The sequence below is a fragment of the Lepeophtheirus salmonis genome, chromosome 13 (genome assembly GCF_016086655.4).
Source record: "Lepeophtheirus salmonis chromosome 13, UVic_Lsal_1.4, whole genome shotgun sequence".
Taxonomy (NCBI): Eukaryota; Metazoa; Arthropoda; class Copepoda; order Siphonostomatoida; family Caligidae; genus Lepeophtheirus; species Lepeophtheirus salmonis.
In genome coordinates this window covers 23490555-23515797 of record NC_052143.2, presented here as the reverse complement: position 1 = coordinate 23515797, position 25243 = coordinate 23490555, and the positions used below count along the sequence as shown (strand labels likewise).

The window sequence follows — 25243 nt, the reverse complement described above, 5'->3', positions numbered from 1 at the left end:
TATTTCATAAATATAATGGATGTTATACATCCAGGACAATTTTCTTATATCAATGTTACTTCTTCACATTGTTTTTTTCTTTCTCATAATATATTTATAGCAACTTTGTTATTACTCCTTCTTACAAACTCATTTATAAAGTGAATTAAATGTTGGAGCAATACTGGAGTTTTTAAATAAATATTGAATCAATATTCTTAATATTGTACAGTACTAACATTATCCACATATATATATAAATATAATATAGTTTGTGTGTGTATGTCTTTTATAGATGCCTACACTGCTGGCCTAGAAGGCTGAATCTTTGCATGGTTCATTTTTGTTCACTTGGGCATACTACAACGATGAACGGGTGTTATATGCCCATAACACAAAAAGAGTTTTTGAAGCTCAAAGAGACTATATAGAGGGTTCAGTTATAAATCAAAAAGTGAATTACGTCTTAAACAATCTATCCGAATAACAACGCTTTCTAAATTTATTTAAAATGAAAATAATTATTGCCAAAAGAGAAATTGATGAAAATTGCAGTATCGCTTTTTTTTCAGGTGCAAAAAATGGATCGATAATGGAATATTGGATTCGTAGATAAAAATGAAGTTTGTAGAAATTTGTCAGGAAATTCGTTTGCATATCAGTTTGACAAATAAAAATTCATGTTTAACTGATATATCTGTCGTCTTCTGAATAATTTATTATTTTTTTCAATCAAATGTCAATTTGTAAGATAAAATGCCACAAAACGATGCAATTTTGACATATATTCAAATATCTCAACAAAGTATTTTCGATTTTTAGAACCTTTTATTTCATAATTTTCCGAAATGAACATGTTATCGAGGATTACTTTGTCGGTTACTTTATTGAACATAATTTGTATGTTTTTGCAAGTACAAACTTTTTGCTGGTATGTTTGTGTTCCCTTTTACAATCCGAATAAGTGTTATTTACTTCTTTTTTTGCAGAATAAGAGCATACTGTTTTTTGCATTTACTTGCAAGTGGAAATCGTGAAATAAATTTTTCCGCATCCGCTATAGATTTCGTCAAATTAATAATTGAAACCATCTATTTTTCGGTAAATCTATTTGTTCTATATGCTTTTTACATACAGCCTAATCCTTCGCACACTGTGGAATATCGTAGGGTTTTTGGCTGGGGAGTAGAAGTGGATTAAGCTCAAGTCCATAAATTTGTTTACTTTTTTTTATCAAAGACATTTATTTATTTTTTTTGTCTGCATCAGGAATATTTTTAATGACATATTTCAAAAAATATGGCATTCTGACTTGAAGCTTCTCCAGTGATGCTCATTGGTTGCATTTTTTAGGTTGCCCGTTTCTTTAGGAGTAGGCAATCTGAAGAGGGAATTTTCTTTTCCTAGATCTTGCCGTTATTAATTAATTCCCGAGGAGTGAACTTCTTTTTCTAATACATACAATATATAATTGATGTATACAAATCCGGATTGAACATTTGCTTGTCATCATAAAAGACAGAGAGTAATCGTGTGGATTTGTTGCAGAGGTATATGTGTAAGCCCTTGTCTCCTCTCATGTCACAGCTGATTGTAGCTGATTAAATGAAACGACATGACGTCCTCGAAAACATACTTGTCAGGCTTACCATGCTTATTTTCGGTTTTATCTGTGTGTTTGTTTTTATATGCCCAAAAGGCTACAGCTTAGCATAGCTGGGTCTCCCTATTATATTGCTTATTCCCAAACTGAATACACGATTTTGAAACTCATCAGCTGAAGAAATATTAGATATTTCCTATTGATATAATTAATAAATTATTAGTACAATATATAATAATATTTTTTGATCAATTTCTTCTCGATTGATCCGTCAATTTATCACATAAAAGTAAATTATCCATTTTACCTCCTTCCACTAAGGCACTCATTAATCAACATGTATTTTTGTCACCTATGAGAAAAATGTGTTGAACAAGTACATGCTCAAAATAACATTGCCAGTGAATATGTGTAAATAAACACATTAACACTACGCATTTACTTTAAGATACCTCTAAATACAGGGTGGGGATTTTAAATCTGTAAAATTTAAGGATACTGTATATTACAAGTTATATCCCAAAAGTAAATTGGGAGTTTTAATACCTATGTACACTGTTCATACACAGTGAGGGAGTTTGTCAATATCCAGTAACAGATTAATTTAATTACAATTGTAAGTAGGACTTTCTTTTTTCTTTTTCTTTTTTACTAGTCAGAATTGATTTTTTATCGGGATGATTTTTTTTTCAGAATAAATTAATAACTTTATTTTGTTTTAATACGAAATTTGACATTTTTGACAGAATTGTACAGTTTTTTATATGAATCAATCAATATTTGTTTTTTATAAACCAAAATCTTCAAATGTATATGATAATATATAAGTGTTAATAAAAGAACTTCTGGTTTTTGTTCAAGGCTAATTATCATTAAGTAGGTAACAAAAATTTTACCTGAATGAAACAATGTATATATTTTATTTAATTTGAATGAATCGAAATTAGTATTTAAGTGTGTTATATAAATAATAATTTTATTTCTTCTATTTAATTATGCATATAATCTAGGAATGACGTAATGAATATTTCCATACATTGATCTATTTTTGTAAATATATTCATCAACAGAGGTTTATTTAATGACGATGAAAAAATGTAAACAAAAGGATATTTTTCTTCAAATGCAAAAGGTTTTTATTATTTACTTATCCTCAAATTAAATTTTCTTAAACTTATTAGTTTGAAATGTTTTTGACAGCTTACTCAGTGATTCTCACTTTGATAGTGTTTTAATTGTAATATATTGAAAAAGAGAAAATTTTTATTGAAAAATGCAAAATTCATTGAAACATTAAGGTTGGAACGAAACTAATTAAAAAAATAGGAATATTATTACCTATATAAAATTAAAATAAAATTATGATTTAATCATTATTGAGAAGGGTTAGTTTGATGCTCCGATAACAATTTTTCAACATTAGGCTTCAAATGTGTTATATTTAATTTCAAGCTTCCATGTTCATTTATTTGTAGTTTAACTCAGTTTAAGAAGATTAGCAACCACCTCAAACCCCCTTTCCATGAAGAATCTAGATGAAAAACCTTTTAATAAAATAGCCCATAAAGTTGGATAAGTGAAGGGGAATTAATTTTGAAGATAAAACGGCTGAATCCCTTTCTAAACTGCACTTAATTTATTTCTTTTTCAGTGTATTTCGATCAATTATTATTGCTTGTTGAGATCTGTGTCTTCCATTCCGTTTTATCGTTTGGAAGGTTGGAAAGTTCACGCCTTCCCATTTCCTGCTTCATCAAATGTCATTGTTTATATACTTTTTTCCTTCCTCTCTTGTCACAACATATTGTACCTGATCTACTGAAAACACTTTTTATGTCCTCCTCCGTTCTGAATGATGTCTTCAATACGGGGACGAACTGAAGCACATCTAGCCTTGATGAAGTCCGAGGACAAGTTGTTCCACTCCTCCGTGATCACTGCATTCAGAGCATCAATTTGGGTAAGAAATCTTGTTCTTTTTGCCCTCCAAGACGCACTAAACAGCAAAGTCAAAGGGGTTCATACCGGTAGAGAACGAATGCCAGAAGTCTGTTGGTAATTAGGAAGCCATGTTATGGCCAGATATGGTACCTGAGGACCTTGTAGTAGACGTCTGGGTTGACTTTCTCGTTGGCATTGGAGAAGTAGGGAGGCATCTTGCTGCATTCGGCTAGAGAACCTCGAAGAGTATTCTAATTTTTGAGTACTCACCCTGTAATATAAATAAAGATGAGACTAAATTCTAGGAAACGAAGCTCTTGGTGCAAAATATTGAGTAATATTATAATTTGAATACAAATATAAAAAATACCATACGTTGAGGTCAATGTTTGATATTTTGTTTTGAAGGTATAATTCTGCACAAGAGGCCCTATTTTTCTAATTATTATTTGCGTAAATATGAGGACAAATAAAAATTTCAAATTATATGATACATAAACAAAGCATATCATATAAATATATACATAATATTATGCATTTGGATTGTAGGTACTTAATCAGCTGAATAGCTAATTAACATAACTCCATCTCATAACACCCATGAATCTAGAAGTATTATCACACATTTAGTGACATGTAAGCTAACATATTCATATATATTTAGATTGATGATGTAAGATGTGTATAAAATATGCCTCAGAAAACAGGAGCGGTTTTTTGTAGTTGCAACCTGAACATCATTATTGATTTCTAAAGCTATTATAATTAGTTATTATTTAATTTTTGATAAGGGAAAATCTCATTTTTAAGTAATTACGAGCCTTTGTACTCATGAATGACGGCTAATAATTATTTCAAGTCGTTATCTTAGTTGTACCACGCAACCTTTCATTCGAAAAGAAAAGAAAAGAAAAAAGGCCCAAAATTATATGTTAGATAGCCAAATAAGTCAATCATATCAACCGTTATTTATATCATATATACTCGCAGACATCCACTGTCATATTATTTCCCCACCATTTTTAAAATAAATTACATAATATTTTATTTGATACTATATTATAATATTACTTAGTAATAATTGATTAAAAGAGTAGTTATGATTAGTTATTATATTATTTCTATGAAGAAATTTTGGCTAAATAATAAAATGGTCAATATGTATATTATATAAACGACAAGCAATTGTATTCCTGTTCTTTTGGAAGCGGAGAAGAATATGTATAGAATAACTTATTACTTTATGTATTTATGAAAAAAAACATATTATTAAATAGGTATGACGTATCAAGGGTGGGGGGGGGGAATCCACAGATGACAACAAAATACATAGGCTATTTTTGTGTTAGCGTGGTAAAGCCGTGATGTGGGTTTGCTCGAGAGTTATAAGTGTAAAGGTGGGTTTCCACAAATGTTGTGTGGGTCCTTATTTAGGGGCAAGAACCGTACAGTCCAGTTCCATTTGTCGGTCCTTAAAGAAGTTAAAATCGATCCCTCGTGACGTCAATGAGGGTGTTTTTCTTTTTTTTAATTATTCCCTTATATAATAGAATAAATTATATAACTAAGTAACAATTATTAAAAAATCATATTTTGTACAAGATACGTGCAATAATTTTAATACAAATTTCATATATCTAATTTGACTTATAATCCATAGATATTTCTATGAAACATTCCAAGGGCCGACAGTTAAGGACTGTTCCTAAGGGCTGACAGTCCCAAGGACCGATTTCAAGGATCGTTCCCAATGATAGACAGTCCTAAGGACCGATAGAACCTGTCATAAGACTGGACTGGATCGAATAAATAAGGACCAACACAACACTAGTTTCCACATTTGTGTGTGTGCACGTAATTTATTTATAAGAGCTTTGCATATCTTTGTTGGAATTGGTGTGGAAATAAAAATCGACATCCAAGGAATTCCAGCCTGTTTATAATTGGAAAATATTAATTTAATTATTGGGATTTGTGATAATTTTCTTAAACAAACAAAAATTACTAACGTGGCATTGTCCCTCTCCCAAACAAAAAACTTTTTCCATATCTGCACAAAAGTTCTGCATTGGGAATATAATGTGGTTTTGAATGTATCACTTTGATGTTAAAAATTGGCATTGATTCTAGTGATGCGCGAGGTAACTTTGATCCCACGGGTATCATCGTGTATTTCACAATTATACAATATTCAACTCTGCTAAAAATTAGTTTTATGACATTTCGAATTCAACAAAGCTGGACCCATAGGCTATAACCTGCGCACTATCAATATCAATAAACAAAAATCTGTCTGCTTTTAGACACCTAGGTTTTTACGTGTGAGTAAAAATAACAATGCTATAAGAACTGAGTGTATATAAAGCTCAGTGTGTGATATATATATATATTTTTAATACAAGAAGAATTTAAATATATGTATATATATAGAACGAAAGATATGTGATGTACATTAAATATAAATTATTTAATTCGATGACTAAATCTATAATTAATACTAATCTAATACATTTTTGATATGAAGCATATATAAATTAGGGTTAATTTTATAAATAAACTGAAGTATATTTGGGTTTGAAACATTTTTTATGCAGCCTCTCATTGCTTATTGATTAAATATTGCATAAGAAAATTTAAAACTTAACGGAAAAATCAATCAAAATTAACTTTCTTTTTTACGACAAGGTTTTTTTAAGTTGTAATATAAGGTTTAATCTTTAGTTTTAGCAAAGCTATTTATCGCAATTAAGAAAAATATTAGCCTCCAAATAAGATTCTTCATTTTACTCAATTTTTATATGATTAGACACATTTTTTAGTCATTAAAATGAAGATAATACATAGAATAAATCATTAATCTTTCATATGTTGTAAATTTTTTAACAAATTGATTTGAACTTTTTATTTTTATCTATATAGTGTTTTACGTCGCAATATGACTCTGACTCGAAATTATATTCGGACAGCGGATTTTTTATTTAAAGGCTTTAAAGTTCTTATTATATATATTGAAAAGATTTAATATAAGAGATAAAGTCGTCTATAGAGGATGTGTATATAAATAGAAAGTAGGGACCCAAAACTGGCAGTAGCATTTAATTACGATTTGATCCCCTTTATTTTTAACCACAAGGTTTCATTACACAGCCAAATAGCAGCTGCGACATAAATAAATTATTTTTTTGTACCATACTACTAAAGTGTAAAAATTTGGAGCAACAGCAAAAAGGCAACGTGTGTGCAACCTCCTCCGCACCGGAGTCAGTAACAAGAAGGCTACAGAGTCCGTTGGAATCTCCATCCGGTCTGCCTATAACAACAAGAATTCAATTAAAGCCCCATACAGCCAAAAAGAACAAGTACTTCTGCAGCAAAAAAATGGTTGACTTTTGGTATGTCTCCATGTAACCCTCCTCCAGCCCTGAACTCAGCCTCTTTGCAGTTTAGAGTATCTTCCATAAATATGACTACATTATTATTTCTTAGATCAAAATAGTTTTTTTTGATCTAATATCATTATACTACTTTGGTTTATTAATTTAAAAAAAATAGCTGAATAAAGCACTGAAACATATCACAAATTGCTTTTGTGTCATATTATCTTGATTTGATAAATATCTAATTTATTCTAATTTAGTCATACAATTTACAATTTTTGAGTTCCCATCCTGTACATATGTACATGAAGTTATTATATTCCTTGTCGTTGAATGTTTGCCATAAAGAAAAAAGGATCAATTTATGAACATCCCTAAAAATTTGTTCATTGATAAACTTATAAATTGAAGCATTTTCAAGAGAGATCTACTTTCAAATGTTCTGTGTGTGTAACGAAATATTACATAGATATGTTGGTAGATACACAATAATATAACATCTTCAAATATTTATACTCAAAAATATTAAGCTGTCATCTGATATTATCCTCTAAATGATGCCGGCTTTCTCCTATTGCGATTGACGTCAACAACCTTTCTCTCATTATTCATATTGTAGAGGATCCTAATACCAAAAATTTTATGGGGAAGAGTATTCCACTTTTTATTTATAATAATAAATAAAAAGTGGAATATATTAATAATTATTCATGTTAAATAAAAACAAATTGAATCTGACTTTGACTCACAACAACTGTGCTCATGACTTATTGTCTCTATTTAGATATGTACATATGTATAAGAGGAGACGAAGAAGTGAAAATAAAATCATATAATAGAGTTTATGCGTGAGGGGATAGAAAAGACTATGGAATATCTTTAAGCATTTTCTTTGAAAAGAAATAGGCCTCCATGTTTGCTGGGTGTTTTCCCTCTATTTCTTCAAGCCTCATTTATTTGACATGTAATGTATAAAAGACTTTGCAAAAGATGAATAAAGGGAGCTTTAGATAAAGGATCCAAATCTATAATTATTTTTGAACTCTCTTGTGTGATTATATTTGTCTTAATACATAGGTTTCAAAATGTTAACAAACCAATGTACAACAAAATAAAAGATATGTTCCCCCCCATACCCCCCCAACATTTTTTTCTTTTTTAAAAATGATTAATAAGTTTAGAAAAAGGGTAATTTATCATAGTGTGAGTGGTAGGGGGAGACCTGAGCCTTCTACACGTTCTTTATAAACCTCAATATTAGAAAGGAGCTGTAGGCTATCTTCTTTTTCTTCTTCATAAGGATAATATTTATTCCTTAAATAAGGGATCTTGAGATTTAGAAAACTTTTATAAAGCAGGATCAATGTATTTACGTACTTTAACCTGGTTCTTACATTTGCTTCCTTTGAAATGTTGGGGTATATAATCCATTTTTTTTTTTTTTTTTGGTAAAAACTGAAGAAATATAAAGTTTGAGACATATTGATCAATGTTATGAGGTTGCACATCCCTTTGAACTTTCTTATTTTCATAATTTATATAGAACAAATAGCATTTTATGATGATAATAAGATTTTTGTGCCACCTTTAATATTCTTGGACTGTGCCCACCACAAGGAGTACAATTTCAGTCATCATAGAAAAGCATATAAATAAAAGTGCTGAAAACCCCTGCATTGTAGACAGAGGAGCACCTTTGTAAGACATTCAAAGAAGAAAGTTTGCTAGAGCAAGGAGAGCTCTGCTTGAGAGGTCACTATTCATTCTTATTGATGTTCTTCATATTGAGTTCTATAGAAGTCCATAATTATGCCAATGATCTTTAGTATATATAAATATAGGATCAAACCAGAGAACACTGAAATTGGTCGTCGAATGACTTTTAGTGAATAATTTAGACCCCCCATATGGATTTTTTTTTTTTCGTAAAAACACAATGTCACTATCAAATGCATAAATTTAAGAAAATAATACGTATTTCTGTTAATTATCCTCAATTTTTATTTAATCATTTTATCAGGCCACACTCGACCCGTAGTAAAATGATGTTATTTATAAAAAAAAATATTTTTAGAAAGATCAAGGGCATTTTATATAAAAATAAACATTTTGGAACTATGTTTTCCGAACTTTAAAAAAAAGAATTTAAGAAACAGTCTTATGTGCATACTCATAAATATATATTTATGAAAAGTAAGGAGAAATGGAAATTTGATAGCTTTATTTAATCAGAAATATGTTACGACAGTACAAGAAATTTATTTTTCATTTGTTTTAAATTTGTTAACTCTCTAAATCTTTTTACTTATTTGACGTGAAATTTGCGTGTAATACCTTCAATATTACAATGAAAAATTGTGGCATTCAAAAGGAAATTAAATAAATTAACTTATACATATATAATTAATATATTCTATAAAAAAATTCGAAAATCTTAATTCGTCTTATTATCTTTCTTTTTCTTCAGATTTGTTGTTCACTGAAATGACGTCATCAGTGAGTGGAACGACGACTCTTTTGGTTACAATTGGGGGCTCATCTCTCATGTTCTTGGGTGGTTTTTGTAATGTGGTCGTAATTTGGACGATACTAAAATCCCGTAACTTATATCGATGCTCCATCAATAGAACTGTTCTTCATTTGTCATTTTCAAGTCTTTTGGATCTCATCATAAATGTACCTCTCACTCTGATCATCATCAATTTAAATCGCTTTAATATTCAGGTATCACTCAAGGGTATATGCTGATTAAAGATGTTTTATATTTGTATATTTTATTGACTTTACATATTTGTCGTAAAAAAAAATCTTGGATGAATGAGTGAGGTCCAGTCCTTGATGACTTCAAGTCTGACTACGGGTCTATCTCTTTATTACCCTTTCTAATTTACCGAATAGGGTTCGTTTCCACTCAACCGAGATTTCGTACTACATAATTTTATTAGTGGGGATGTCGTTCTAAAAGTCCTAGACCCTAATATTTTTTAGTTTACCGAACTCATTCAGTCCTTATATGAAGTACCACTAGAACCTATTCTCAAAGAAAAAATCGGTCTAGATCGTCTCATTTAAAAGTATTTGTAAACAAATTCTATAGATGAATTGTTGATGACGTCATGAGTGTTTTAAATTGTGAACATCTGCACAATAATCTTGTCATATAAAATAAATGGAGTACAAACATCAAATTTGTACACTTCAGGATAGGATAGAAAATGTTTTTACATATTGGATCAGAAAAAATCGGTTCACGATTTGAAAACAATTGAATTTTAGTCTAAGGTCTGTATTTCGGTCTGAACCAAAATATAGGTCGAAGTCATTATAGAAACAATCATTTAGTAAATTCGGTGTATGAACGCGTATCATCTTTATTTATGAGTATGTGCCCTAGAAACACGAGGGGCTTGTGTGTCAAAAGATGCAGTACAAAGATGCAGGCTTAAACAATCATCCTTAGATTATGTAATAGTTTGTTTTTATATCGAGTGGTCCAATAAAATCTGAAGACTTTGAATTTTAAACTTCAACATGATAAATATTTATTAATTAACAATAGAATTTCAACAAAATTAATACTTTAAATAGATGTGTGTCTGAGCTATCTTATTCATTAATGTAGCCATCCTTAGCGGCAATGATACCTTGCAGGCAGCGGAAGGCCTGGCATCTGTTTCGGGTGTAGTCTGTTATCATGGCGTCCCAGTGGTAGCTGACAATGGCTTTTAGGACCTCGTTTTCAGATAAAATACACTCCAGAACTTCTCCTAGACATCCATCCAAAAAGTTAAGTCGACGGGTTGTCATCAGGGATACAAGGGCACCAAGTGTCTTTGAAGGGTTCAAAAGAGTCTTGCAACGTAGTAGATGGGGTTTTCCACTGCTGTTGTCAAAAGTAGCCTCTCCACCCTCACAAGGCTCTTTCCACCTACTTTTGTAATAGTTCCTTTGTACGGTCTGGTGAGAAACACCTAAATCTCTTTGATGAGCCCTCTAGACTTCAAGAAATTGGGAGGGGCTGTTTTCATTCACTCCTCCTTGTCCAGTTTGTCTTTTTGACAGACCCCTTCTTTCGATCCAACAATTCGGACTTTCTCACGGGGTAGACAGTGGTCCTGGAGACTCCCAACTGCTTGGAGTGTGCCAATTGAAATTTCTTGATCCCGTTCAAGTGTCATTTTCTCGACTTGTACGTAAGCTAAAAAGCTCAAGCTTGTTTTGTTTTGTAACTAATTGTTTATGCTTTAATATATCGAAATATGAATTAATTTATATCACTCAAACTGCATTAGTTATTGAATTAGTAAGTATTTACATTTCATTGGATCACCCGGTATACTATTATTATTTGACGATAATTAATGTTGTTTACATATTCATTATTTCTTTCAAAAGAAAATAAGGTTATTAAATATATATTGTCTATGTAGTCTCAAATTATGCGTACCTTTATTGTAGGTACATTGTTCATATATTTAAATATGTGTATACTTATAATCATTAAATAGAAATAAACCTTTGTAGGTGTTTACGAGGAATTATATATCATTAATCTTCGAACAATGTTTCTCAACTGGTGGTTCCCAGCCCAAAAGTGGGTCAATAGCTTTTTATCAGTAATAAAGTGGTAGGGTGCCTTAGGATTTATGACCCTCCCCGTTTAATGAATATTTATAAGGTTCCAAAAATACGAGGCGACGAAAATGAGATTTTTTTTTACAATTGAAGCAAAAAATATATACAAGAATCAAAATTGATTTGCTAAAAATTAAAATGTTAAATCAGTCATCTATGAACCCAAAAAAATTTTTAAAGGTGCGCCAAATCAAAAGAAGGTCAAAAATTTATTTTTTACCAAAAAAAACTACTAGTTCCAAAATTCTGCAAACTAAAAATAATTTTTTTTTCATTATAATTTTGTAAATCCGTAGTTTATTTGCATTAAATTTTACTTATTAACTCATCTGTTAAGGTGTGTTGTCATTCGTCATTGCTTCTTACAGATGTGTTGCATACAGTATTCACTTCGGCGTGTTTTGTAAAATTTCGTTCTAATGTTTTGTATTCCTCTTCGTCACAATAATGTGTCGAGTTTTTATTTCGTCATAAAATAATTAAGAATATATTATTCTTTTTTTTGTCAAATAACGAACATATAAAATGAATTTATTCTCTTTGCGCGTTGAATAGACCTTGTGCATTGTCGAGCTTGAAGACTGCATAAAAGTTATGCTTGAAATGCTTTCTTTTTGGACTAATTCCATATAAAGTTCAATCTATCAGGTTCGATAAATCATTGAGTCACTTAAAATAGTAATTGTGCCCACTAGTATACAATTCCTCAACTAATCATTAGAATATATAGATAGTTAGAAATATATAAAATGTTTATTAAAGTCAGATAAAACATTTCAAAGAATTGTTTGATCTCGTGCTCTTTCTCTCTTTATCGTCATGCAAAAAACATTCCTTAACAAATGTAGGTAACGAAATCGACACTGGTTACGGATGGTATCTGGACAAAAAAAAATCCTTGGCAGAACCTCTATGACAAAGAAACAAATAAGGACAAAATCTGAAATAAATTAAGTCTATATATATATATACTAGTTTATAGAGAACACCTGTCTCAAATGTATTTAAGAGAATACATATATATAATGTGCGGTCAAAACTTATAACGTAATTAAAATCCATTAATCTCCATTAATATTCAACTTAATAGATTGTTTTAAAAAACATTTGAAAGTTATGATATTCAGTTTTCTGTTTATGCCCAATAAGTTCACGTAAACTGGAAAACGTTTCAGCACGATTAAAAAGAAAACGTGGGTCTGATTGTCTCTGCCTAGAAGAGGTCCCAATAACGTCCTTGGCCACAGTATACAGCATCAGGAAGGCCCTGGAGAGGTGTGATAAGGCAGTCAAGAAGCAGTGGATAAAATAAAATAGTTTTTACTCTGTATATGAAAATTTCGGGCCCTCTAACTTCTGGCTCAGAAATAGTCACGTAATTATGGTGTGTGAGGCGTTTTGGAGTCCGAGACCCATAGGACTTCTCAACACAATGTTGAGTATCTCACGTCCACCATCATCAAGTAGTAGGACATCCTTTCTAACCAGTTCATCATTAACCGTTGCTTGAACTTCAGACCACGTGTGGAGGCATTTATTGAAGCATTTGAATAAAAGTTCTGCCTTAAGCATTCCTTAATATGTTATATAAAAGTTAATTGTCTCTCAAATCATTTCCATATACTACATTTTCCCAAAATAAACGTTTAAAATTCCAAGTTTGGCTTCAACACCCTGTAATATTTTATACATATACCTTGTGTAATCCTTTTTTACCATAGTTATATATCTAGCTGTTAGTTACATATTATTAAAATCCAAACATGTGTGGGAGTTTAAGCATCTAAGTTCTCCATTTAAGCATGAAGTAACAATATGAAACATTAGCTATTTTTTATAAATGCGTAATAAGTTGTGGGCCTCTTACTTGCTTCATTTAACTGTTTGTATTTGCTTTCTAATTTCAAACAGCGGAATTTACATGCAAAAAGGACGTAATATTTCTTCGCTTGTCCAAAAACTATGCCACAACTATATGTAAATACATTTCCTTTTTTATTTTTTTGGACAAAAAAGATTGAAAAATTTCATTGTTAAAATGGCACTTTCCCTAAACTTTATTGACGAAAACCACTTTGCCGAACAAAAATAATAAATATATTTGATAATAATTCGAGTCAGAGAAGACCTTGGGATAGAGTAGTATCGATCAGGACTTGCCTAGGTACATAGGAGCTCAAACACATTTGATCTGAACGATTAATTAGTTTGTATTGTCTATTGAGTTTCATTGCATGATGTATTTTCTGTTCTTTAAATATATTTTTCTTTTTTTGATTTATTTATTTAACTATTGAAAGTTTGACATGATTTTTGTTCTAATAGTGGTACGAACCGCTAAGGCATCCTCATAACGAAATTAATCAACAAATTGCAATACGTGGCAAATAGTTAAACATTTTATCCTTCCATTTTTGTTTAACATGAGTGGGAATCACAGCGGCGTCGGTAGAATTTTTGGTTTGGTTTTTAGACTTTTTTTTTTTTTAAATCCAAAAATTAAAAATTTTTGAAAAAAGTTTCAACATTCAATATTACTAAAAAAATAATTTTTCGGAAAAAAAAATTGAAAAGTACTAGCTATTATGAAAATTTAAATTTCAAAAATCCACAGCTTTTCACAAAAAAAATCAAAAAAAAAATTTTCTCAAAAAATGTTTAAAAATCCACACCTATTTATAGAAAATTAAATTTTTTGGAAATAAAACAAAAAATATTAAATTTTATGAAAAAAAATAATTTAAATACAATTTTTTTTTGAAAGAAATTACAAAAATCTACACCTATTCACAAAAAATTAAATTTTTTGGAAAAAAATTTCAAAAATCATAAGGTATTAAGAAAAAAATTGCAAATATTCAATTTTTTACTCTTCTGCATAATTTACCTGAATTAAATTTTTTTAAAGAAAAAAAATCATAAAAAAAGTTTTTACGCCAATTTTCTTGATAAATTTTTTTCATACTGACACAAAAAAAATTCAAGTAAGAGGAAAAATTCATAAATTAAAGAGGCCTACAGTCCCTTCGGCCCAACACCTGCAGACGCCCCTGAATCATACTTAGATATTTTCGCAACAGGAATCATCATCAATTATTTTTTACTCGGCAATGTGTTTGTTCACGGTAATAAATAGCACAAATGTATATACATTTTCTTCATTTTAGAACTTGATTGTTATATACACACATTTAGAGCAACTGTACATATTATTATCATGGTTGTATAAATTGCAACACCTATGCCAATAGCCGTTTAATAGTATTGGAATAATAAAGGGATCTGTATGTCTAAAAATAAAGATTGTAGTCAAATCATTTAACAACAACCCTATTTTTATCGCTCCATCCAACTCTAATTCTCCAAAAACTGAAGTCATGATAAATGAGATCTCATTATTTTTGCTTCCCTACAAAATAAGGCAACTCATAATCATGAATGTTGGCAAAGGATTCATATTTGTTTTATAAATAGGAAGGATTGCAATCAAAAACGAATAATATTTTATGGTGTGCATACATTTATAAACAATGAGGCAATCAATTTTGAAACTTTTTTTTATAAAAATAGCCATGGTCATCAATAAGGTTCCAATTACTTTATTAACAAGAGAAAAATTTATTTGATTTTTTAATTATACATTTTTTAAGTGAAGAGAAAGCTTATTTATATTTGATTTACCTACAGATCAACTTTATTGATTGCATGTAAATCCTTTTACTGTACAAAGACGCAAAATATTCCCTAATTGGCAGTTTTCCTCCTTTTTTCTTATAAAGTTAGGAAAAAAAGATTAAAAGTTATTTTTTAATACATATTTTATGTAAATTAAAGGTGAAACCATGTGGAAATTATTTGGAAAGACTTTTTCTATATTTAACAACATCCGCTATATCGCTACTACAGTACAATTTTTTTTTTTACTCCCATTATTCTGGGCTTTATAAATGTAACTATCTCTGGCTATTTAGCAATTACATAAATTTGAAAGAGGAAGAACACACACCCAATTTCAGTGTGATCGATATATTTCTTTGTATTTGACATTCGTTTGAATCGAGGAAGTGGAGTGATTTATTAAATCTTATTTATTAAATTTATTAAAATATAGACTTTATTAAATTCAAAACACATCAAGAGGCTGCTAGGGCTATGGGCATCTCTAATTGGAACCCTATTTCCATTAATTTTGCAATCACAACTGCTGAGTTGAGAGCTGGTGCATTGTCGTGATAGCAAAAAAACATTTTTGAGAGCCAATCGTTGGAGTTTTTTTACAGCTCGGTTTTCAAACACTCCAATAAGGATGAATAATATGCACCTGTAATAGTTTTATCATTTTCCAGATAGGCGATGAGGATTATTTTTTGCGAATTCAAAGGACTGTTGCCATATTCTTTTCTGGCCGATACTTCTATTCAAACGAATACCAAACAGAAAGAAATTAATTGATCTGGCTGAAAGTTGTTGTGTGTTCTTGCAAGAGATGCTGCTAACTAAATATAAACATGATGCGGACTAATGGTACCCTCTCTCGGACTTTGCACAGACTTTTCAAAATACCCTCGTATTTACAAACTCAGATTGTATCTATACTTAATATGGGACTTAAAATCGGTTCGTTCTCCGTTCTGTACTGTCTTGTCCCTGTAATTGGTTCTAGAAAAAGTCCTTAATTTTAAAAGACTCTTTACAAGGTATAATTTTCGCTAATATTACATAAAAGTACCTTCACATACTTACAAATTGAGTTAGTTTTATAAGACTTTAAGTTTCTTTCATAAACAAGAATAGTTTGCCATTATTCTTAAGTCAATTATTATTATAAACATTGGAACTTTGATTGACAAGGTTGATTGATGATGACTTCATATTGTAAAGATTATTGCATGGGATGCCTTTTGAGTCGGATTCAGACTTAATTATCTAAAGGATGCCTTAAGATATCATGACGTTAACTCTCAAACACAAATATGGGGGGGTATGTCAATCGTTCTACTTATTTTCTTTTGAACTTTGATTGGTTGAATTAGAATTAGCTCTTGTTAAGCGTTGAACACTTCGCAAAAATTATTGGATAATAAATCCATGGTAAGGAAAAATTGCTTAAGTTCCAACTGATTTAGGGCATTCCCCCCCATGTTTCTGTTCGTATGAAAGGTTGTGTGATACTATAAATGTAAGATTTGATTCTTCAGATGTATACGAGAATATATATAGGGTTAATCCTATCTAGTGGTACATATTTTATTATTTTCAATTTGTCTACAGTAAAATTTTAGAAAGAGTTTTTGTGAGGACATTTATTTGACAAAATTAGTTGAAAGTAGTGCTTGCTATAAATTTTATTAAATCTGAGACCCCTTACCGATAATAATCGCCCCAATACGAGAACTAAGTCCCATTCAAACCATAACTATGTAGTCAGACTCAAACTGAGTCCACTCCTTCTTCATAGAAACCTCTAGGGACTACAAACGCCTGTTAGGAGTAGCACCCATTCTTTCCTCCATACGCGCCTGAATAAATTAGTTCAAGAGGTTTGCATCTGGAGAGGGGGGCGGCCACATTTTCAAGTCTCAAAAGTCGGGAAAGTTGTCTCTGAGGAACTTAACGACGCAATGACATGGAGCTCCATCGTGTGGGAAAAAAAAGTTGTCCCAGAACTTTTATTTCATCCAAGGTAGCACTTTCTTATCTAAAAGTTCGATGTAAGCATCTCTATTGAGACGCTCCTTCCTCTCCGAAAAAATGGGGTTACAGACTCAACAACACCCAAAACCATAGCCCTGGCTGGATTTTTTGTTCTGAAGACATGTCTTACGGAAGCTGACACATTGTCTTGATGTTGAATTGTGATGTAGCGGCTGCCCTGCATATTCACAGTCGCATCAGCGTTGAAATTTTTGCACTCTGAAAAGAACAAAACTTTGCCCAAATTTTTGTTGCCACTAAAAAAAATTTAGAATCTTCTTTGCTCTTTCCAACCGTCTCAGCCTGCTCTGTTCAGAGATAAGATGTATTGTTGTCCTCCTCCGTGATTTTGCACCAATGTCCTTACAGATTGAGAATAATAAAATGTGTAGCACTAAATAAGATCAATCCTGTTGTACATAACTTTACTGTCGCTTAATAAAGGCAGAGATGATGCAGACTTAGTCCATTATACTAATTTAAAAAAAAAAAAGAAATAACTTCAGTTGTATATTAATGGAAGTCTCCTAAGTTCTATAGAAAGATCAACTTATTTAATCCATCACACATATCCCTATAGAGTTCCACATTTAACCTTATCAGAATAATTTATTATATTATAACAATACTTGTTTACCAAACAATTATTGTATATCTCGTTGGGTAAAAGAAAAATTACTTGGCTGGCTTATTATTGATTTTATAACATATTTAAACTCTACAAATGTATCTACTCATTGGGGTTAAAATAAGAGTACTGATAAGAATATATGTAAAGAAATCATCATATACTTATAAACTCGGACTTAAATACAGTCTAATTCTATAAAAAGACTACAATGTAATTTATTGCTCAAAATGTTGACAGGATGTATTAATCACTCAACTTCTTCTTTGAGAATACAAGTGAATTATGTAACCAAGGTAAAGAAACATAAATGCATTATAATTAGATAAATGTATGCACATATTTCCATTTAGGAAGTCCTAAGAAATGGATTTCGAAAACTACCATTTGGATAATCATCATTCTCCTTCTCATAGTTGTTGAGAAGAGTGAGTGGGCTTGCGTTAGACGTTATCTCTTCAAGAATAAAAGAAGAACAAAACTTTAGTAATAATTTAAATCATGGGCCAGGGAGTACTTTAACTCCTTGCTTAATCTCATCTTAAGTCCTATTCATTTTTTTAATTTTATATAAATAACAAGCTCCCTTTATTTCTTTTTTAATATGAGTTGAACTAAACGTCTGGGAGATTTCTTCCATTTTATACAGTGCTCCCTGTACATTATAATCATTTCTTCTCCCCTAATATGATATACGTATGCATCGGGGAGCACTATATACAATACACCCTGTATACACACTCGATTCTACATGACTTTGTTAATATGACAATTGTTATTTCTTTGATCCGAAATGCATTTTTTCAAACATACATTCATACATAAATATAATCATTGCCTTATTAATATATTTTTCACTTTTAACCTACAGCCATTTGATTGGATATGCTCCGCAGAAATACTTCAACAAAGCCTCATCTCCACAGTCCAATTATTTTTTATTTCCATTATCGGTATTGAAAGACTTTTATCCATCATCAATCCTTATGATCGTGACTCAAACCTTCGACGTATCAACGTCTTAATAGGTAAGATATTTGTAATAATGACTACTTGTAGGACTGAGCATTGAGTATATAGAAAAGACTGAGGGATTAATATTTATATTATTGAAGGGATAATAATTACAATCTATTTATAAACACAAGGGCTGAAACCCATCAGAGGGAGACAGAGTGAGCAAATGTCTGTCATTCGGGGAGGGGGCTTGTCCTGAAAGATCAAACTAATTCTTGTAAAATTAGTAACATAAATATTATTATATATGTATATCCTCCATCAATCTACGTAATTATCTGTATGACTTGGCATTTACATGAGTTAAAAATTACCTACATATATTCAATATATGGTTCAATAATTAATGAAGAGTTGAGTAATTGAAATTAATTCATATTTCGATATATTAAAGCATAAGCAATTACTTAAAAAACAAAACAAACCAGAGTGATCTTGCTAACCTATAAGTCGAGAAAATGACACTTGAACTTGATAGACAAATTTCGATTCTTGCACTCCAAGCAGTTGGCGTCTTTTGGACCACTGTCGACACCTTCGACATGCTCAAACCATTAGAGAGGAAGAAGAGTTCTGTCAAAAAGGCCAAACTGGATCCGGAGGAGTTAAAGAAAACAGCCCATCCCAATTTCGTCAAGTCCATGAGCGCCCATGCAAGGGATCTCGGGATTTTACAACAAACTGCCCAGAGATTTATTAAAAAAGTGGTATTTTTTAAATAACCATAGTTAAAAAGTCAGTGGAAAGAGCCTTTTGAGAGTGGAGGGGCCATTTTTAACACCACCAATCATAAAAATATATCTCCTTTATTCCCAGATTCTTTTGAATTAGTGTTTTGAACCCTTTTTTGACACTTTTGGCCCCCTTCAGCCATGATGCCACCCCCCCCCTCCTCAACTACACTTTTTGTGTGCATGTCGAGGAGAAGGCCTGCAGTGTCTTTTATACAAGCACCAAGGCCCTCAAACCCAATTTAAGCCAGCACTGGAATACTATTTCAGAGGGCTACGTCTACTGCGAGTGGCAGGCCTTCCAGCGCCCGGAAGCCATCATTGCCATTAGGAGCGGCTACATTAATGATTAAGAGAGCTCAAACACAAATCTATTTATAGCATTAATTTGTTGAAATGTCATTGTTAATTAATAAATTATATCTTCTTGAAGTTTAAAACTCAAAGTGTTCAGATTTTAATGGTCCACTCTGTATATACTCGTATATAATTGATATATTACAAGTCATGCTTATATAAGTGTACATGTTTGTTTTTATTTTATATATTGAGTACAAGTTGCGATTTTGTACATGATGTCATATGTATAAACTGATTATACACATTACAACCCAAAAGTTAGATAAATAATTTATGGTGCATGTGATGATGATTATCCAAAAGTTGAATATTCTTTAGGCGGCCTAGCTATATACATATGGTGTAAGTACAGCTATATTGACTTTCTAAGTGAAAATTACTCATTGACAAGACATATTCAGTGACACAATGTTAAGTTTAAATGTCTATTACTCGTAAATAACTCGTACATAATAAATGCATCACTTTAATTGATAAAAATGAAATGATAGCATTAATGAATAGTTGATAATTAAAATGATTAATATCGTAGTTAAAAGACGTAGAAATATTAACTTGTACAATCTGATTATACAAGTTACAACTTGTACACAACATGTAAATACATATCCATGGAGGAAAAAAGAATATTTTTAGTAAATCACGTGATTAAAAGAACATAATTCAAAAAAGGGTTCTGAATAGGCTTTATTTTATGTTTTAATAAGATGTTTTCTACTAAAGTTAATTTTTCAAACAGGGATCGTATGGATTTTGGGATTTATTGTTGCGTTTCTCGCATGGTCCTTTTTCCCAGTCAACGCTGTTGTTTACTTTTGTCGTAAGAGTTCCAAGTACGAGGATTTCTACAATAACTTCTTGTATGTTCATCAGCCCATTGGCCTTGTTGTATTATTTATAACAAGTAAGAAACGTTTTTAATTTCCATAATTTGTTGCAAATGCATATATATATATATATCTAAATAAATATATATATGTGCATTTGCTGGTATTGTTTTTATTTTTATTATTGTAAGTGAATTAGAAAGGCAATGCATATTATGATAGTAATAGAAGGGGGGATACGAGGAGAGCAATGAACTTTGAGGAGCTAATGTAATCCTATCTATTGAATAATAGGTTACATTAAATATTCATCTAAATTGAGTTCCGAATTTTCCCTTGTAAAACTAATTTTCCTTCAAATTTTTCTGGATGTTTTTGAAACACACATCACTTAGAAATATAAAATATATACCTACATCCGAGGTGTGTTCAAAAAGTAAGGTGATATTGTATTTTTTTAGGAAAAAATAATTTATTGATTCATCAATATTTATGTTGTCCTCTTCAAAGTAATCCTCTCAGGTACAATACACTTGTGCGAACAATTTTTCCAATCCTCGAAGCACTTCTTATAAACAATTTTTGCCTTGACCTCTTCCAGCGATGAACTCTTTATATCCTCAATCGTTGGATATAAAGAGTTCATCGCTTTATATCCAACGATTGAGTATATAAAGAGTTCATCGCTTCATATCCTCAATCGTTGGATATAAAGCGATGAACTCTTTATATCCAACGATTGAGGATATAAAGAGTTCATCGCTTCATATCCTCAATCGTTGGAAATCTCTGCCTTTTCATAGGTCTCTTAGTCTTCAGTTTTAGGAAAAAGAAAAAGTCACATGGGGCCAAATCCGGTGAATATGATGGCTGAGGTATGATTGTGGTATTTTTTTTGGCAAAAAAATACGACAAAATGTTTAGTTAAAATTAAGTAATTTCGGAACAAACTTCGCTGGCGCTTGACTCATGCCCAAAACATTCGAAAAAAAATTATGGTACGAGACAAAATATTTTATTTTTTCTCAGAGCAGTTTCACCGAATGCCACAGTTAATATTTCCTGTGTTTTGGAGCACTTAATTTAATTTTCTACACAAAATTTGATGCAATTTCTTTGATCCTGGTTTTTTTAGAAGGAAGAAATCGCCAAACATCTCCCTTTTTGAACACACCTAGTATGTATGTATTTGTGATGAGCAGGTTGAGTTTTAGCTTATGGGCCAGATCAAATAAGGCTGTGTATTTTCAACACGCAATTCTAAAAAAAATCAGCTCCTTCCTCACTTAATATTTTTTTATTTAAATAGTCTTATTTCTTACTTAAAAAAAGTGTCGTCCCCATTCTAGTCCTCTCCAGTCTCGAACGAAAGACTAGAAAGCCAAGCAAGTTCACCCTTTTCTTATGATTCTATGCCACATATTATATTTTGACAACATTAATACAGGTAACTTTTGAATTTGATGTGATGTCCTTATTTTGGAAACAAACATTGAACGCAATGGGTGAGGGTGGCAGCTTCTTTCATGCCGGTGACAACTGGTTTTATCAATTGTGACAGAATAGTAACTTCTGTTTAAAAAGGTAACGACACAGTAAATAAATAATTTAGAATGTAATTTCATGATGAAATATGTCAAAGTGTGAGTTGAAAGGTTTATGAGCAATTTCAGAAATAAATTCCTAAATTGTAATTAAATACATATAATATTTCTATAATAGTCAAATTAGATAAAATGTTCCAGATTGGGTCGGGTTACATAACTCAAAAGATGCAGAACCTGCGGGCTCTAAGAAAAGCTAATCTGTGCATCACATATGCAATATGTACATTGGCAATAAAATAATTAACTGTTAACACCACGATACATTTTTCTTGCCTATTTGTATTGAAGAATAAATATAGCAAAAATAATATTTATTTTGTATTTATTTTCAGTCCTCAGTTATAGTGGTATAGTGATTCGAGTATTTCATGTACAATCCTACTAAAGCCAAACAACTCAATCACAATAGATTTTTTAGACAGTTATCAGCACCTGTGACCGTAGGTACTGCTCCAGCTGCTGGAACAAGTACCACCGTGAATCCATTTGACATCCCTCTTCAGCGAGAGGAATTCTTTTTTGAGAAAGAAACTCCCAAGCTCCGCCTGACCTCCAAGCTTTATGAGAGAAGGAAAAAACTACAACCCATATGGAAGAGTAAGAGAAATAAAAACCAAAGTCAAAGAGAAGTTACGACGTCTCTACCCTCTATTCAAGTATGTCCTCAGGGGCGTCCGCAGGTGGAGGCTGGAGGGGATGTAGACTCCCCCCTCCCTCCCCAATTAAGAAATTTTTGCTTTTTACTAGAATTTTTTTTCAAAAAATTAAATATTTGAATTTGTTTTCCAAGAAATGTATTTTTCCAATTTTTTTTCCAAAAAAATAACTTTCTGTGAATAGCTATGGATTTTTCAAAAAAAATTTGCAACAAATGTAACATTTGATTTTTTTTATAAATATCTGTTGAGTTTTGTTTACTTAATTTAATTTTTCTAATTTTTTGTGAATAATTGTAGATTTTTTTTTTTTTTTCCAAAAAAATTTTGCAACAAATTTAACATTTGAATTTTTTTATAAATATCTGTTGATTTTTGTTTATTTAATTTAATTTTTCTAATTTTTTGTGAATAACTGTAGATTTTTATTTTTTTTTTCAAAAAATTTAATATTTGAATTTTTTTTTGAAAAAAATATTTTTTGTAATTATTTGTGAATCGATCTAGATTTCTGAAAAAAAAATCAAAAACCAAGCCCTCCCCAAAATATAATACTTCGGACGGCCTTGGTCCAGCATTTAATTTTGTACTCTCGTTCATGAATCTAAATATACATGTATTGTTTCAGATAAATCAACCATCATCAGAAGAAAGCTGTACCATGTCTCAGATTCCAGTTTCTCCGCTAAGCCTTCAAAATCCGACCTCCACTACTGTCCTCAGTCCAGGTGCTCCTTGTTTATCATATATTTTCTCCGACGATGAGTCTGTAGAAACGAACAATCCTAATAATGTAATCCAACAACGAAAAAGAAGATTCTCAACATCTCCTGGGGTTTACTATGATCCTAACTTCCTTGCTCCACCCATAGTCAACGACCCTGAAATCTTTATTCAAAATAGAACCTCTACACGACGGAAATATTCTTCAGAGTCTCTTTCTCGAGTTGATAATGAGAGTGTATTTTCCTTCAGTTCTCGAGGAAGCGTTGTTTCAACAAATTCCTCTTCCTTTCTCTCTATTACAAAAAGTCCATCCCCAACACGAGCCAGAAGAATGGAAATTATAACAACATTTAATTCCTTCATCATTGTCCTGGTGTTTATCGCTCTTTGGACTCCCTTCCCAGCAGCCACGCTCTACTTGGACAAATCCAAAATGGAATGGAATTTTTTGAGTTTTTGTATTGGGATGGTCTCCTCTCTCACGAACCCCATCATGTACGGACTCTCTATCAAAGCCTTTCAAAAGGAATTGAAGAAATTGAATGAGAAAAGAAAGCGAAAAAACAACGTTCAAAGATTTAAGAAGGCAAATAACTGACAGTTGCGTGCTAATTAAACCAATCAAAATACCCCAAAAGAAATCAAGTCTATCCATTCTTATCTCCTTATTTATACATGTACGCTACACTACTCCATTTCATGTATAGAATGCATTGCTATGATAACTCAATTTTATCTTACACTTACATGATATGTTTGTTGACTTTAACAAGTCTTCTTTCATTGGAATAATCCTATCCAAAATATCCACACTCAGTAATCTCCTTTGAAAACAAAATATGACCAATTTACAAACTAATGACGAATTTCACTTATTTTTTTCCTTCCATATTATATTATTTATTAATTATATAACAGAGGTATAAAGCCTTATATATTTATATCATTTTAATGTGTTTATCTCAGTTAAACGATTCTTATTATAAATAAATCTAAATGTAAACTGTTCTCAGCTAATTGGGTATTTCAGTTAAGAATGTTATTCGTTTTCATGTGGTGTTCTCATACTGCAAACAAATGAATTAATGCAATCTCAGGCGTCATGTCCTACTAGAGGGTTGTCTAGGGCTGCATTAAGAAGTACGTTCTGTCTGAGGGTCACACTATACATGGGTCAAAGTTAATAGAAATACAAGGTTATACCATAACGCGTGTAGTACTGATATTTGACTTCCACCACGCTTTTAATATTGAGGTCATGGTAGATGAGTAGTTGCGTGTTTTGTCAGAATCTGTTTTTCTTGCACAGCAGTCAGTACGATACATAAATTGAAAATTCTAGCAAGCCCGATTACATGATGGTCTAACCTTGTATTTCTATTAACCTTGATATAGATATATTTTAAATAAAATAACATTAGACAAAAGTTTTATTTCTTGTATTTGTTCGAAAAAAACAAGT

The 25243-nt window shown here is 31.1% G+C and overlaps 1 protein-coding gene across 3 annotated transcripts in view; it reads left to right on the top strand.

Moving 5' to 3' along the window:
• The window catches only part of LOC121128576 (uncharacterized), a 38238-nt gene extending 13449 nt beyond the window's left edge, over positions 1–24789 (top strand). Inside the window, exons 2-6 of one of the 3 annotated variants that reach the window (XM_071892967.1) lie at positions 9368–9624; positions 18729–18885; positions 20705–20869; positions 22732–23055; positions 23684–24789. In XM_071892967.1, the coding sequence (XP_071749068.1) occupies positions 9385–9624; positions 18729–18885; positions 20705–20869; positions 22732–22784 (615 nt within the window). In that variant the 5' untranslated portion in view covers positions 9368–9384 and the 3' untranslated portion in view covers positions 22785–23055; positions 23684–24789. Of the gene's footprint in view, positions 1–9321; positions 9625–18342; positions 18886–20704; positions 20870–22731; positions 23056–23683 lie in introns of those variants that run through there. The other 2 variants (XM_040724170.2, XM_071892966.1) reach the window with 2 other exon arrangements.
• The last annotated feature ends 454 nt before the right edge of the window (positions 24790–25243 follow it).